The sequence below is a fragment of the Podarcis cretensis genome, assembly GCF_951804945.1.
Source record: "Podarcis cretensis genome assembly, chromosome: 17".
In the NCBI taxonomy this organism is placed as follows: domain Eukaryota; kingdom Metazoa; phylum Chordata; class Lepidosauria; order Squamata; family Lacertidae; genus Podarcis; species Podarcis cretensis.
In genome coordinates this window covers 10,171,097-10,187,411 of record NC_137187.1, presented here as the reverse complement: position 1 = coordinate 10,187,411, position 16,315 = coordinate 10,171,097, and the positions used below count along the sequence as shown (strand labels likewise).

The window sequence follows — 16,315 nt, the reverse complement described above, 5'->3', positions numbered from 1 at the left end:
TCCTAGCTCTTAATGGCTGCGAAGATGTCCTTCAAAGTGTGCAGGCAATTTCTCACGAAACTCAGATGCTAGACGAAGCAAAATAATGCCAGGCAAGCCTGCTTGTTCAATTTGTATAACTTATGCAGATAACAAATATCAGTCCTTGCTGAATTTTGTTTTACCTTGTCACAAAGAGCCTCCACCCCACCCCACCCAACCCCCGGTTTCTCAGCACCTAATACACACATTTCCAAACAGAATATTGTTCCCTTTGTGGTGAAAGCCTAGTCCCTCATTGCCTTGTCTCTCCTTGCAGCTGATGCCCAGAGAAGCCATTAGCAGCCTCTTTGATAACTTCACCTGGGTAAAGCATACAGGGGACCCCCAGATTCTGGGGAGATCTGCAGTCTGGATCCATCCCAAAGTCAGTGTGTTTGTCATCATTCTTCTCTTCTTCGTCATGAAGGTAGGGAGCCCACCCGACTGCGCTGAATGTGGATTGTTTCCTCCTAGCCCCTTGCAGCTATTTTCCCTTAGCGGGAGCAGCGAACTGTAAAGTCCTCAGAGAAACAGCTCATTATTTTCCAAGGCAATTGGTATGTTCTTTTGGACCAGGCCAACTGAAGAGGTTTTATTGGAGAGAGTTTAATGTAGTGGATGAGAAACCCTAATTCACCCCAGAACATTCAGGGATAATGGGGATAAAGGGGGATAATGTCTCTTCACTTAGCTGGTATGGACAATCCAGATAGTGTCATTGTCAAATAATTGCATCCCAGTGTGTTCTGTGATATCCTTCTGCCTTTTTTCCAGGCTCATTTTTTTTCTTTTTAAAGTACAATTGCAGTGCTAGCCTTATCGAGTATAGACTTGTCAAGTGCTATAGGAGCTTTTCAGGCTATTACCCCTTTAATTAGTAGCTTAATTTTGGTAGCCCTTTATTTTAAAGTGGCCAATTAGTTGCTTCCTGTTCATTTGCAGCCATTGCCCTTTAACGGGTCCCTTCCTGAAACTTTAATTACTCAATTAATCTTTTATCATAACCATTCAAAAGAAAGTGGGAAGCCACTAATTAAAGGACGCGGGAGCGTAGCTGAACATAACTTATTTCTGACTATACATAAGGAGAACCTGCCCATATGGGATGGGGCATTCCGAGATTGTCATGGAGAATATATTAAAAAAAGGTAAAGGACCCCTGACAGTTAAGTCCAGTCGCAAACGACTCTGGGGTTGTGGCGTTCATCTCACTTTACTGGCTGAGGGAGCTGACGTTTGTCCGCAGTTTTTCTGGGTCATGTGGCCAGCATGACTAAGCTGCTTCTGGTGAAACCAGAGCAGTGCACGGTAACACTGTTTACCTTCCCGCCAGAGCGGTACCTATTTATCTACTTGCACTGAGTGCTTTCGAACTGCTAGGTTGGCAGGAGCTGGGACCGAGCAACGGGAGCTCACCCCATTGCGGGGATTTGAACTGCTGACCTTCCGATCGGCAAGCCAAGGCTCAGTGGTTTACACCACAGTGCCACCCGCATCCCCATGGAGAATATAGTCAAATATAAAGTGCTGTGTATAATCACTAGGTTAATTCTGCTTCCATGTGGTTGTTGAAAAGCAATGCCTCAGGGGCACTAAGGGGCCCTGGTGTGGAAACAACCTGAATATAGTGTGTCCTTTATTCAATCTGTCCTGCAGCCAGAGTAGGGGAAGAAGATGGACATGGTAGTTGGTGGGATGTGATCCTCCCTTTGGAATTGCATTAAAAGGTGCTATAGTGCCAGTGAGAGCCAGTGTGGTGTAGTGGTTAAGAGCGGTAGTCTCGTAATCTGGGGAACCGGGTTCGCGTCTCCGCTCCTCCACATGCAGCTGCTGGGTGACCTTGGGCCAGTCACACTTCTCTGAAGTCTCTCAGCCCCACTCACCTCACAGAGTGTTTGTTGTGGGGGAGGAAGGGAAAGGAGAATGTTAGCCGCTTTGAGACTCCTGAAGGGGAGTGAAAGGCGGGATATCAAATCCAAACTCTTCTTCTTCTTCTTCTTCTTCAATGAAATAAGTGGTTCAAAAGCTCAGGGGAACTATACTTCCTCACTTATGGGACTGTGTTGAATGCACAAGCACACAAAACGCTATACCTCCAATAGTCTGGAAAATCAACCTTGAATCTGCTCATGGCTTGCAGCAGAATGCCAGTGATTAGGTTACTTAAGAGCTGCTCACCTGGCAGCAATGTTAAGTCTTCCTTGGAGCTGACATCTCTTTTATGTAGCACTGGGAGCCATAGACAATAAGCACCAGGGGACCCTGCTTTTACATGGCTGGCAATAGCCATGAAGGCAGATATTCTGCATAGTGTTCACGGAGAGTGTTTGAGGTTTTATTTGCCTTACTGGAGATTTATCAGCTGGCTCACAGAATCATAGGCATGGTCCATCACCTGATCTAACCTGCTACTCAATGCAGGATGAAATTATACCATCCCTTCCAGTCTCTGCTAAAATATCTCTGAGAGAGACTACTGTACAATCATTCCACTGCTGATTCACTCTTGGTGCCATGCTGCTTCTCTTGATATTTAGCCAAAACCTGTCTCCCTGCGAGTTCCAGTCATGCAGGAAAAGTCTGCTCCATCTTCTGGGTGGCAGAAAATAGCCTCTTGTGCTATAGCAAGTATTGAAGTTGAAAGTATCAACCAATCTACACAATGAGCACCTATATAATTTTCCTACCTACACATATTAGGGAGGCTTACTGAATGAGACTGGCTTCATGCAGATGCAAAATTATTCCCTGCGCCACAAAATTCTCCTCTATGAATTTTAATGGTGAATACTCTCCATTAGGTGCAGTGCTTTTGTACCATCAACTAGAAATCACTTTGCTAGCATTAACCTAAATATGTCTCTTGGGCTGCCTGCAGTTCCGTGAAGTCCTCCCTCCTCCATAGCTTAATGAAAGTCCTATAGGAAAAAATGTAGTTACATGTTTCCTACTTCTGAGCAGTGGAAAATTCCGGGGGCAGTGCTTATGGGGTTTCGTTTAGATGAGAGAGAGAGAGAGAGAGCACAGAACCCTTAGGGTGCCTTTGTAATATTTTATTTGTTTACAATTCCGCAACAAACAGAATATAGGTAAAGGTACCCCTGCCCGTACGGGCCAGTCTTGACAGACTCTGGGGTTGTGCGCCCATCTCACTCAAGAGGCCGGGGGCCAGCGCTGTCCGGAGACACTTCCGGGTCACGTGGCCAGCGTGACATCGCTGCTCTGGCCAGAGCCAGAGCCAGAGCCAGAGCCGCACACGGAAACGCCGTTTACCTTCCCGCTGGTAAGCGGTCCCTATTTATCTACTTGCATCCGGAGGTGCTTTCAAACTGCTAGGTTGGCAGGCGCTGGGACCGAGCAGCGGGAGCGCACCCCGCCGCAGGGATTCGAACCGCCGACCTTTCCATCGGCAAGTCCTAGGCGCTGAGGCTTTAACCCACAGCGCCACCTGCATCCCTTTTAAACAGAATATAAGAGGGGGCAAAAAGAACAGCTACTGCAGGCAGCTAATGCATTAACAATGCCATAGACTCCCAGAGAGCAAGGTTCAAAGAACTGTAGGTATAAACTCTTGACTCTCCCCTCCCACTCCCCATCATCCTCTTTCCAAAATTGAGCCTCCTTTATTTCTTTCCCAGCACCTCTGCACCAGCCCCGGGGTGGATCTACACACTGGGGGGACGGGGGGGACGGGACAGGTGTCAAAATGTGATACTTCCGGCAAGAGAGACCAGCTCAACGTACTCAAAACAGAGCTAAAAAATTAACAAGCTTATTCTTTGTGCGCTCATATACACAGGTCTGCTTTTGGGGTGGCCACTGTTTGCACAGAAGCACAAAATTCCAGAATACCTATATGAACACTTCCTTCCTTTTTAACCAGACTAGACACTGAGACTGAGAAGGGATAGGGAAGGTGGTAGTGATGAGCCAGGTTGACCATCCCTGTCCTGGGCAGTCAGCCACCCTAGGGGACGTGGCTGGCTTGCTTGAACTGCCCTTGTGGATTTTATGCTCCCCCAACTCCTTTGCTCCTTCCCCACATCTGTCATCTTCTTGGTCCATCTCTGAGTAAGTTCAGTGGAGCTGTGAGAGAGGCACCACCAGTGCCACACACTAACTATTGCTGCCTGTCCCCTCTGTTCTAGTTCTGGATGTCTGTCGTTGCCACTACCATGCCGATACCTTGCGGAGGCTTCATGCCTGTGTTTGTGCTGGGTGAGTTTCTGTATTTTCCTCAGAGGGGAATTTTTCAGAGGCTGGGATTGTGAGAGAGGGGAGAACTGAACGAAGGTAGATCCACACCACATGTTTAAAGCACCTCTGACGCACGTGACACCCCCCCCCCCAAAAAAAAAGAATGCTTGGAACTGTTATGTACTGAAGTTCTCAACCTGGGCCAGCAGGGGGTTACTGTAGATAGTTTTCACTCAGGTCCACATATGCAAATAAGGGATTGAAAGTGAGGTTCAGTGATTGGATAGTTACAGAAAATGGTTACTGTTGCTTTCTAGTGGAGCTCTATATAAGCAGGCTGGCTGAACCCTTCAGTTCAGTTCTGTTCTGGCCTGTGAATAAACAAGAGCTGTTTGAAGAATCGCTGTGTCGTCTGATATGTTCACCCACAACTTAACAGGAACTATAGTAGGTTAAAGGTGCTGGGAACTGTAGCTCTGTGAGGGGAAAACTATTCTTTAAAAGTGCTCTTGAATGTGCTTTAAATGTATGGTGTTGATCTGCTCAGAGATGCAAATTGATGTTGGATGGTGCTTCTTTGAAATGATTGGGACCCTGGTTCTCCTTCTGGTCCCCATTAGGGAATCCCTTGACATTTCAGCTCGTAGCTGGCTTCTCACTCCCAGCTCCTTCTCACTCTCTAGCCACTTCCTACAACTCACAAATGCCGGGCTGCACCACTCCTATTCATGTGGCTCCAACACAATACCTTCCTTCGATAAGAAAACTTACTAGTGGTCAGAATAGGAAAATAGAAACGAAAAGCTAGCTCTTCCTTTGAGCTGAAGTATAGACCTCTTGAGCCAAAGGAGCAGCAGTAAGCTTATTGTTCTTCCTCTGCAGACGTACAGTTTTAAAATTTAAAGTGTGGGTTAGTTTGCTCAAGCCCTGTGTGCATCTATTATATCACACAAGTATCAATTATGACGCCTGCTAGCAAATCCTGAGGCAGAGTGGGAAATTCAACACAGGACTTAGAAGATCATTCTGTCAGCTCAAGTCTTTCAGCTTGCTAGATGGGATGACCTCTTCTCTTCTTCTTCTGGGGTATTAGAGAACCACCCTCTGGCTGTTCTGGGGGTTTCCCCAACACCCCAGGGCTAATTTGTGGTGGTGGTGGGGAGGCACAGAGGGAGGAGAAGGAGGGAAAAGCTCAATTGTGCTGATGGAAGACCTGCTGCTGCCTTCTACTAGTGGGACTCGTTAACTGCTTGATATTTTCTTGTACATTGTTAGCAGAACACACTTAGACGCAGAACAGCTATGAAGGCAGGGAGGGGAACGAATTTTTATTGATCTTGTATTAACCAGTGATCTCATGATGGCTTATAGGGGCTGCCTTTGGACGCTTGGTTGGTGAAATCATGGCCTGGTTTTTTCCTGATGGGATTGTCTTCGATGACATTGTTTACAAAATCTTACCTGGAGGTTATGCCGTGATTGGTAAGTCCACATCCCTTTTTCCTTAGGTTGAAATCTCAGTCTAAGCTACGGATGGTCCATATGCTGCTAACTTTCCTGCTCTTTCTCCATGTCCTGTAATTGGGAAAAGGAGCCGCTGCTTTGACTGGTGCAGTGAGCCACACGGTATCCACAGCAGTGATTTGCTTTGAGCTGACAGGTCAAATCTCCCACATCCTGCCCATGATGGTGGCCGTCATCCTTGCCAACATGGTGGCCCAGAGTTTGCAGCCTAGTCTCTACGACAGCATCATCCAAGTTAAGAAGTTGCCCTATTTGCCGGACTTGGGATGGAATCAGATAAGGTATTATAATAATAAGAGTGGATGAGAGGGAGGGAATGAAGTCAAATGCTGAGATGATGAGAAGGGGATGTGGATGAGTCCACCCAGTGGTGTAGCGTGGGTTGCATGTTGCCCAGGGCAGCGCAGAGCAGGGGAGGAAAACAGACAGGAGTATGCATGCGCATTCAGCTGCCTAACGGTGTCTGCATCACCCAGGAGATTGCAGCCGCAGTGATAAGAAGATTCGTTTATGTTGTCTGGAGAGGTCACTTCCTCTGTTTTCAATGGATCCCAGTGATGGAAGCACATAACTGTATTGAGGCAGTGCTGGGTGTTGACATTTTGTGCCCGGGGCAACCACCCCTGTCCAAGCGGTTTCCCCTTTTTGCCCCGCCCCTTTCCGAGTGAAATCCTGTTCTTTAGCAATAAAGGTAAAGGGACCCCGACCATTAGGTCCAGTCGTGACTGACTCTGGGGTTGCGGTGCTCATCTTGCTTTATTGGTCAAGGGAGCCGGCGTACAGCTTCCGAGTCATTGGCCAGCATGACTAAGCCACTTCTGGCGAACCAGAGCAGCACACGGAAACGCCGTTTACCTTCCCACCAGAGCGGTACCTATTTATCTACTTGCACTTGATGTGCTTTCGAACTGCTAGGTTGGCAGGAGCAGGGACCAAGCAACGAGAGCTCATCCCGTCGCGGGGATTCGAACCGCCAACCTTTTGATCGGCAAGTCCTAGGCTCTGTGGTTTAACCCACAGCGCCACCTGCGTCCCTATTTAGCAATAACCCGCATCTATTTAGCAATAACCCATGTCGTCTATTTAGCAATAGAGCACACCAAATGGTGTTCTGGGGAAAACTCAATTTGCCGTTTGCTCTGATTGAGTGCTAAAGAGTGGTGTTCCCTTGGGGAGAGCAGCAGGACAAGAGGAAGTGTGGATAAGCCCACAGTCTATTTCCTGCCTCCATCTGAGGCGAACCTCTCTGCATTGCTTCCATTTCTCTATGACCTTAACTCCTCTTCTTCCTGAAGCAAATAGCCTGCACCCAGGCTACCTCAAGGAATGCCCTTCTCCCATACGGGCTTTCCTGGGTACTTCAGTCACCAGAAAGGGTCCTGCTGCAAGTGGCGGCAGCATTAAACTGGTGTGAGGCAGTGTTTTCTCAGAAGAGGGACCCCTCCTTGGGGAACTCCCTCCCTAGAGGCATTTGGCTAGCCTGCTTGATAGTCTGTTTCAATAAGTCTCTTATATATAATTCTGGCAGACATTTGAAGTTATTTTAAGTGGAATTTCTCCTCCTATGGATTTTACTACCATTTTATCCCTCATAGTCATCTATCTATCTATATTTTCATTGTGTGTATTTTACTACAATCTCATATGTAGCAGCTGCCCTGTGGATTCTTCAAGCAGAATACAGTTGTTGGTGGGTGGGTGGAGGGCTATTAACTAAGTAGCTGACAAATTAGTTAATTAAGCCACGACCTCTTTTTTCTTTAACTTACTCATTTTCTTCCCTTCGATTTTAACTTCCGCCCACATAAGCAAATACAATATCTTTGTGGAGGATATTATGGTGTGCGACGTGAAATTCATCTCCTCCAACTGCAAATACCGGGACCTGCAGGATGCACTTGAGCACACCACTGTCAAGACCTTTCCTCTTGTGGATTCACCAGGTGAGATGGGCGAGGGACCAGACCCACTGATGAATTCAGAGGTAGCTCACATCCATCCCGTCCCCCCACCCCCAAAGTTTCCAAGCACTTTGATGCTCAGCAAACCCTAAGAACTGAATTCCTGGTCAGTACTTTGGCATGATAACATATTGTTGGTGGGCAGAGGAAAACTCAGTTAGCACTAAGCCAAACTATCTGCATGGTTTCAGTCTCACTTTTTGTTTAAACACAACTTTGGTTTTCATTTGATTATTTTTTTTGATCCCGTTAGTATTTTATTTATTTTGGGGGACATGGCCTGAAGAAGACTTGTGGTCTGATGAAATGAATTCTTGGCTCAGCCCTTTGTTTACCAATAAACGTCTGTCTTGTCTCTTTACATGTGTTTCCTGTAGACAAATAAGAGCTAGTTTTTGTTAAAGTATGTGCTATTTTGTTTCTCTTTGCTTTTAATATTCAAACCATTTACGTTCCACAATAGTACTTTCAAATTCATCCTTTCTCCTTCTCTTTTCTCTTCCCCTACCCTCCTCCTATATTCTAACTTTAACTTTTTACCCTCTTTACTTTTATAACTTCTTCTTCTCTTATCCCTCCCTCCCTCCTTCTCCCTTTCTCCTTACTTCCTCCTTTCTCTACCTATCTACTCTCCTTCTGCACTTTCTTCTCTTTTGCCCTCTTCCACATCTTCCTGTTGATGTTCTACTCATTCTCCAAAGTCTTTTCTGTAATTGCTCATGAATGGTTTCCCAAGATAGTCCTAGAGGACCAAGACTTTACCAAGTCTAGTTTGTAGCCTCTACACCTCCAGGGTGAAACTGTCTTGAAAACAATCTACATGTATTTCCTGGTCTTGAAACAGTAAAATTTCAGTGCAGCCATCAGATCCCACCAGAACTGTTCTCAGGTCTACTAAAAAAACCCCCACAACCAACCCTGAACGCCTGCCTAATAATAAGTCATGTGAATGCCTTTGTCACTTCTGATGCCTTGTACAATTCTGTGAGTTATGACTGGTGGAGAGAGTTGAGGAATCTGCTCAGAGAACTTGGCAGGAGAAGAGGGAAACTGCAACAGAAGGCATGAACAGCAGGAATTGGCCACCAACCACTTGGCTCGATGGACCGGTGCTTTCTGTGGGAGAGGAGGCTTCAACAGGCTGATGTCAGATACAGAGTGGGCTCAACTGCTGCTGCTCTGTGTGAAAACCTCATACTGTTTGTGAAGAGGGAGGAGGCACAGGAGAAAGACGAGTATATTTCTAGAGGGACAGCAGTGCTGTTAGGCATGTGTTTGAGAGCTAGGATGAGAGCCAGAAGCAGGTTGTTTGGCTGCAACGAGCTCTGACTAAGAAAAACAGGACCTTGCAGAATTTCCCAAGTGGAAAATTATACCACCACATACTGGCTCCGGACCAAAGATTTAAATAACCTTAGGCGCCACCTTTTCCTATCCAAAATGGCTTTGATTCTGTCAGGTCTCTAGGACAGTGTTTCCCAAACGTTCTACCTTCAGAGAACACTTTCTGCATCCAAGGGACTCCAGAAGTTTGCAGAGAGGATTCTGGGGCATGTTCTATGCAATACAGTTGGTTCTTTTGCAGGAAACTGGCTAGAGCCCTGTTGAGTCTTAACTTTTACCCCACATGAACGGAGAACGGGCCCGAGAGGCCTAGAATGCAACTAACACTTCTCTGACACCACATATTGCAAAGGATGAAACCTAGTAAAGATAGGGAAGTTGTCTTTTATGAAAACATGTCTACTATTCCTGGTTTTCTCATCGAGGAGCCAAATATAAGCTTCCAAGAGACACTAGAGCTCCTCTGAACACAGTTTTCTTTTTTCAAAAAGACTAGTGCTCTAGAACTTGCGGAGATGGTCACCTTCCTTGAAGTGGCATTCCTAGAGATACTAAGTGGACACTTCTCTGCCTTTGTGCCTACATAAAACTGGTCTGTTGTGGAGGGTGGGTGGGGACTAGAGTATGATCCAGCCTTCAGAGCAGTAGCAGCCAACATTGAGCTCTCCCCATGTTTGATTAAAGTTTTCACTATCCCTAGCTGTACTTGGTGGGGCTGATGAGACTGGCAGTTTGACCATGCTGGCAATCTCTGCTTCAGTGGCACCTTGTTTGCTGCACGACTAGAGCCTGGTTCTTGGTCTTTCTAGACAAAATGCATGCCAGGACCCATGGGTCATTCTAGAGAGACCTTGTCTTCTTCATATGGGTTTGACGGCAGCGGCGGAGGAAGCCACTCGGGTGCCTGGGGTGGATCTGTACTGATAAAAAAAAAATGCTATAGGAAAAAAACACTATAAAAGCTCTCAATGCAAAATTCCATTGGTGATGGATCACTGCTCTACAGAGCCCTCTGGTGTACATGTTTATAACATAGTTATGATGATCTAATTGACAAGTGTAGCTGAGTCAGAACTTTCTACCATATGTGGTGGATATGTAGGAAAAATACAGGTATATGATATACGATATTGTAATGCTTCTAGGGGTTGCTCGTGCGTAAGTCGTCGCCACACCTGGCTGGGTTATCTGGGTGAACACTTTCTGTCTGGACAGCCACCCATCCGTGGCTGTCTCAATCGCTGGCAGAATCCGTCAGTGGGCGTTTCTTGAACTTCTTCCAGCAAAGAAGTTCTTTGACGCCTAGTCTCCTCCTACTCTCCCTGCGTGGAAGTCTTCTGTGCAGGGAGGGTGTGGGCAGCAGAGGACCAGTGCTCTCCCCGCTGGTCTCCGGCGAGGAGTCATGGAGCCCCTTCGCCGATTCCCCCATCTGTCCCCCTTCTCCACTGGTGCTATGCTGATTTCCTTCCCCAGCAGATGGGCTGCCTCTCTCCCTACTGGGACGCTCTCTGGCATCCCTCCGGAGCCCTCCCTCCTCCTCTGGCTCCGATGGCAGTTCCCTGACAGATATCTTTATTGTCCCATGCAGAACAATGAAATTGAAAAACTACATAAGACGTTCAAAAACCCCTAAAAACTCTGAAACCCCATTTTAAAATACACTATACTATAGAGAGTGTTCTGGGATAGTATCCATGCAGAACTGCAAAAAATGCTAAAGATCTCCTTCAATAAAAAAACAGAGGCCTACCTCCTGGGAATAACAGATATTCCGCAAAAGAGGAAAGGTATCTTTTTATATGCGACGGCGGCAGCAAGAGTTCTGATTGCGGCAAAATGGAAGGGTAATGAAATCCCCTCTATACAAGATTGGATCCAAAATCTGACAGAATATGCCAAATTAGATGGTCTATCGGGAAAAATAAAGAATAAATCAAAACAGGAATTTGTTTCAAAATGGGAGGTTTTCAAAGAATAGTTGAAAAATAAATATAGTAGTGTAAATTCTGCTGCAGCATTCGAGGAACTTCAGTAATAGTTGCAAGGTAGATATAAGAAATTAGATATATTAAGAAAAAGTTCAATTATGATAAAAGTGTGTATTGGCAATAGGTAATATGAAATCAAAATATGGAATAGATGGGAGGTTGGGTCTTTAGTGTTAAGACCAATATATGTTTTATTGTTTGTTAAGAAAATTATGTGTCTATGGTTATTCATGTGTGTAATTTGGTGTTTGTGTTTTTTCTTTTTAATCTTGCTGCATCAATAAAAAAAAAGACAAGTGTAGCTGAGTCCCTGGGAAAAGGGAAGAAAGCTCTCCTTGGCCTTACCTGCTTTCGTTCTTTCCCTCTCCTCCTGTAGAGTCCATGATCCTGCTGGGCTCTGTGGAGCGGCCGGAGCTCCAGGCCCTTCTGCTCAGACACCTCAGCACTGAGCGCCGTCTCCGCTTGGCCAGGGAAACACAGCAGCAGAAACTGGCCGAGACACCATATGATGGGCACAGGTGGAAGCACGAATCGTTTGCTTTTGTGGATGAGGATGAGGATGAAGAAGAGAAGCCCGAGGTAGTGAAGGAAAAGGTGAGGAACAGAGCCCAGGAGGAGAGTGAAAGAAGGAACAGGAGTGGGAAGAAGGAAAGGGGGAGAAAACAAGAGTAGCATTGTTATAAGAAGATGAGATTTGGACCTCGAAATCTCTGGTTAAAATCTCACCTGTTGAGAATTCACATATGAGGAACCTTCTCATTCAACATAAGTTATACTTTGCTTGTAATGCATGTTTGGAGAGGTTGATGCAGAGATTGCTGCAATAATGTAGGCAAAGAGTATTTGGGAAAGTTGCAAAATAGATGAAAAATATTTCAAGTTAAATCCTGGTCCTTTCTCCTGCAGCTTCCACAACAGCCTGCTTTCATCAGCAGTTTCTCAGAACCACCCAATGGCCCAGTGGCTCCTCACAAGCCATTGCCGGAGTCACCAACCCCTCAGGAAACTTCAGGTACAGAAATACATACCCTGTTGTCTTGGGGTGGGACAGAAGAGTGTAAGAGGAGTCTGCTGGATGCCGCCAGTGGCCCATCTAGTCCAGCATCCTGTTCTCACAGGGACCAACCAGATAGCTATGGGAAACCAAGCAAGCCAGACCCAAGCGCAATAGCACTCTCCCCTTCTGTGGTTTTCAGCAACTGGCATTGCTCCATGACTTTGTCTAATCTTCTTTTGAAACCATCAAAGCTGGTGGCCGTCCCAGTCAGCACTTGGAAGCTTGACTGCTCTTGCCTATCTGTTCTGTGGGAAATGGGAGGGGAATAGAGACCGCAGGTGTGATGCTACAGAATGGATCACGAGTCCCATCATCAACTCATCTTTGCTCACTTGGAGGAAAACAGGAGTGAAGATACAGGAAGCCCCATAGTTTGGTCACCTCATGTTGCTTCCTATCCTCTTTCTTTGATAATCCCTGTGGTTTAGACAACTAGCTGCCAGGCCACATGTTTGCTGGGCTGGATCTGTACTGATAAAAAAACAACGCTATAGAAAAAAACCCCCGCTATAAAAGCTCTCAATGCAAAATTCCATTGGTGACAGATCACTGCTCTACAGAGCCATCTGGTGTATATGTTTATAACATAGTTATAATGATATAATTGCCAAGTGTAGCTGAGTCCCTGGGGAAAGGGAACAAAGCCCTCCTTGGCCTTACCCCCTTTCTTAGCTGAGGTGTTATGGAAATTCCATCCCAGTATACATCAACCCCGAGCACAACACTTTTCACAAATTCAGTTGTTGTGAGCCACCAGGTGTTGAGTCATCAGGGGATGTTCACCCTTGTGTGAACAAGCCTTTATTGTCCTACTGTAGGGAACATCTGACATTATTTTCTGCAATGGCTTGTGCAATTTCTTTGCCCCGTCAGAAATAAAAGAGAATTGGCCAAGCTCTCTCAAGTTAGCATTCAGTAACTGTGTACCTTTGTTTGTTGGTCTAGATCAGGGGTAGGTAACCTAAGGCCCGTGGGCCGGATGCAGCCCAATCGCCTTCTGAATCTGGCCCACAGATGGTCTGGGAATCAGCGTGTTTTTAGAATGTGTCCTTCTATTTAAAATGCATCTCTGGGTTATTTGTGGGGCCTGCCTGGTGTTTCTACATGAGTAGAATGTGTGCTTTTATTTGAAATGCATCTCTGGGTTATTTGTGGGGCATAGGAATTATATATATAGTCTGGCCCACCTCATGGTCTGAGGTTGCTGACCCCTGGTCTAGATTATGGAGTAGGTAGAGGGACCACACATTCCTTCCTCTGGTCTTACTTCCCACAGGACGGAGATTCTGGCGCTTGAGGAGACTGATGCGGTACCTCCTGTGCCTTTACCACCCTCCACATCAGCAAGAGATGGCTGAGCAGGTGAGAAGGCCTTTGTGCCTGACTGGAAAGCAGGGGCTGCTGGCTTCTAAGACAGGAGCATTTGTTGGGTTGAAAATGGAGAAGTAAAGTACAGTGGTGCCCCGCAAGACGAATGCCTCGCAAGACGGAAAACTCGCTAGACGAAAGAGTTTTCCGTTTTGGAGGTGCTTCGCAAAACGAATTTCCTATGGGCTTGCTTCGCAAGACGAAAATGTCTTGCGAGTTCCTGCAGGTTTTTTCCCCTCCCCCCCCTTATTCTAAGCAGCTAAGCCGCTTATCCGCTAAGCCGATAAAAGCCGCTAAACTGCTAATAGCGCTAATCCGCTAAGCCGTCAATGGGCTTGCTTCGCAAGACGAAAAAACCGCTAGACGAAGAGACTCGCGGAACGGATTCTTTTCGTCTTGCGAGGCACCACTGTAATGTGATGTAATGTAATGAGGGAGATGACACCTCAAAATGACGAACTGGTTGGTCCAGGAGTATGACCAAAATGGCAGCGGGTGGGGGAAGCCTTTTAAAACATTTGATTGGCATAAGACTGCCTTTTGGTCCCTATTGTGCTTCTTCTGTTTTGCTTTTGTACTATTGGATTGCAGACAGTTTCACCTCACAGGTATATAATTTGCATTTTGGGCTTTATATCTGTGTTGGGGCCTTTGTGCTGTTATATCCAGGTGGGTGGGACGGGCACTATTTATTTGTTTGTTATGTCATAAAATAAAAAAAGAACGTAACAATAAAACATTGAAAACATTTTAAAATAAATAAATAAATCCTTGACGACCTAAAACCGGATTAAAACTCACATCAACATTCTACATATTTGTACTATGTAAAGAAAATGAATAAAAATAAGAAAACCCGGAGGCTTATTAAGGAAGATACTGCATTTCTCCTATCCTGAGAAACTGATGTGTATTCAATACTTGATCTAATCTTGGGATTTATTTTCTGTTCCCACCAGGAGTCCCCAGAGTTTGAAGACCCAATGAAGCCAGAAGAGGTATGTTTTGAAGCATAAGAGAGGGGCAGGGGGGTGGGGAGAACTGACCAGGCTGCCAGCCCCGTGTCAGGAGATGCCATGGACCAATCATGGGATTGCTTTGGAAAGAAATCACAAGATTTGCCCCCTTTCTCAGTTGGCAAGAAGTTGGGGCTTTTGTGCTTTACATAGCAATGAACAGTAAGCAGCTTCCTGTCCCAGGTAGCTTACAATCTAAAATGTAACCTAGAGGGAGGAAGATGGAGGGGAAAGTAGGAGGACACATATATGCATTCAGGTCAGCTACACATATTGAAGCTTCTGCTCTGCCTCTAAAGCAGAATTCTTTGAGGCGGGAAATGTGTTTTAAAGGCAAACTGCGTAAATGATGGAATACGCTAAAATGGCAAAGTTAACTGAAAGACTTCGAGATAAGGACAATAGAGACTTTAAGAAAGATTGGGAACCATTTGTGTTACACCTACGGAAACAATGCGGTGAAATGGACTCACTAGTAGATTTAAATTAAACACTTACAATTACCAAGATAGATACAGAAAATATAACAACAACAACAACAACAACAACAACAACAACAATTTATTATTTATACCCCGCCCATCTGGCTGGGTTTCTCCAGCCACTGTGGGCGGCTTCCAACAGAATATTAAAATACAATAACCTATTAAACATTAAAAGCTTCCCTAATAACAATGATGTTAAAATATCAAGAGAACAATAATAACTATTTTAAAGACTTTTAAAGTTAGAATACCAAACAAGCAGGAGAAGTTAATATGTAAGAAACAGAAGAGGGAGTTGAGGGAAGTCACGAGGGGTGGGGGAGATTTGGGAATAGTATTGTTTCTTTTCTTTTTCTGATACATTGATGATAAAATTATGTAAAATTTAATAAAAAATATTAAAAAGTAAATAAAAAGGTAAATTGCGTACGCAGCCCTAGATGTGAACTAAGAGAACTGTCTCAGATATTTTTGGGTGAGTGTATTCTAAGAGAGATTGTCAGCAAGGTTTAGGGAGACAGATCCTTTCAAAATTAATTTGCAAAAAAGGAAATGAAACTATTTTAATCCGTGTTGCTTCTTAAACCCCATCAGTCCCACATAGCCATGAACAGGATTGCCACCTAGAACATTAACTCTTCATTCGTGTGCCAATAATGTCCTAAGAGAAGTGTCTATAACAAATCAAATCAAATCTTTATTATGGTCATAGACCAGCTTAGGGTCTATAACTTATCTCATTATTTGCTGAAGTGGCATATTGGTGAGGACACAAGGTCTAAATTGCTACTTTGATTTCTAGTCTGACCCAGGACAAACTTGAGCTGTGCACCGCTATACCTTCAAAGAACATTTCCCCCCTCAAAAGAATTCTGGTGGGAACTGTAGTTTATCCCTCATAGAGCTCCAATTCCCAGTAATCCATAACAAATTGCAGTGCTCAGAATTCAAGGCAGGAAGAGTGCTTCAGATATGAAACTTATTCGTTTAAGTGAAAACTCTCTTAAGGCAAATCTTTTAAAATGTAGTATAAGCACCGACAACTGGGAAACACTGGCCTGAGAGCGCTCCAACTGGAGAACAGCCTTTACCAAAGGTGTCATGGGCTTTGAAGACACTCGAACTCAGGACAAAAGGGAGAATCATGCTAAGAGGAAGGCACACTTGGCAAACCCTCACCATGATCAACTCCCACCCGGAAACCTGTGTTCCCACTGTGGAAGGACATGTGGAACCAGAATTGGCCTCCACAGTCACTTATGGACTCACTGTTAAGACCGTGTTTATGGAAGATAATTTTACTCGGCTATGAGTGATCTCCAAAGAAGAATTAGTTTCAGTAGGGGATGAGGAA

The 16,315-nt window shown here is 45.2% G+C and overlaps 1 protein-coding gene across 3 annotated transcripts in view; it reads left to right on the top strand.

Annotated features, from left to right (window-relative positions):
* Positions 1-16,315, top strand: part of CLCN1 (chloride voltage-gated channel 1) — a 116,899-nt gene that overhangs the window by 88,018 nt on the left and 12,566 nt on the right. For all 3 annotated transcript variants that reach the window (XM_079959246.1, XM_079959245.1, XM_079959244.1), the window contains exons 12-20: positions 299-448; positions 4,170-4,239; positions 5,590-5,700; positions 5,810-6,023; positions 7,552-7,685; positions 11,412-11,629; positions 11,942-12,047; positions 13,369-13,454; positions 14,420-14,458. In XM_079959246.1, coding sequence (XP_079815372.1) covers positions 299-448; positions 4,170-4,239; positions 5,590-5,700; positions 5,810-6,023; positions 7,552-7,685; positions 11,412-11,629; positions 11,942-12,047; positions 13,369-13,454; positions 14,420-14,458 — 1,128 coding nt within the window. The remainder of the gene's footprint in view (positions 1-298; positions 449-4,169; positions 4,240-5,589; positions 5,701-5,809; positions 6,024-7,551; positions 7,686-11,411; positions 11,630-11,941; positions 12,048-13,368; positions 13,455-14,419; positions 14,459-16,315) is intronic.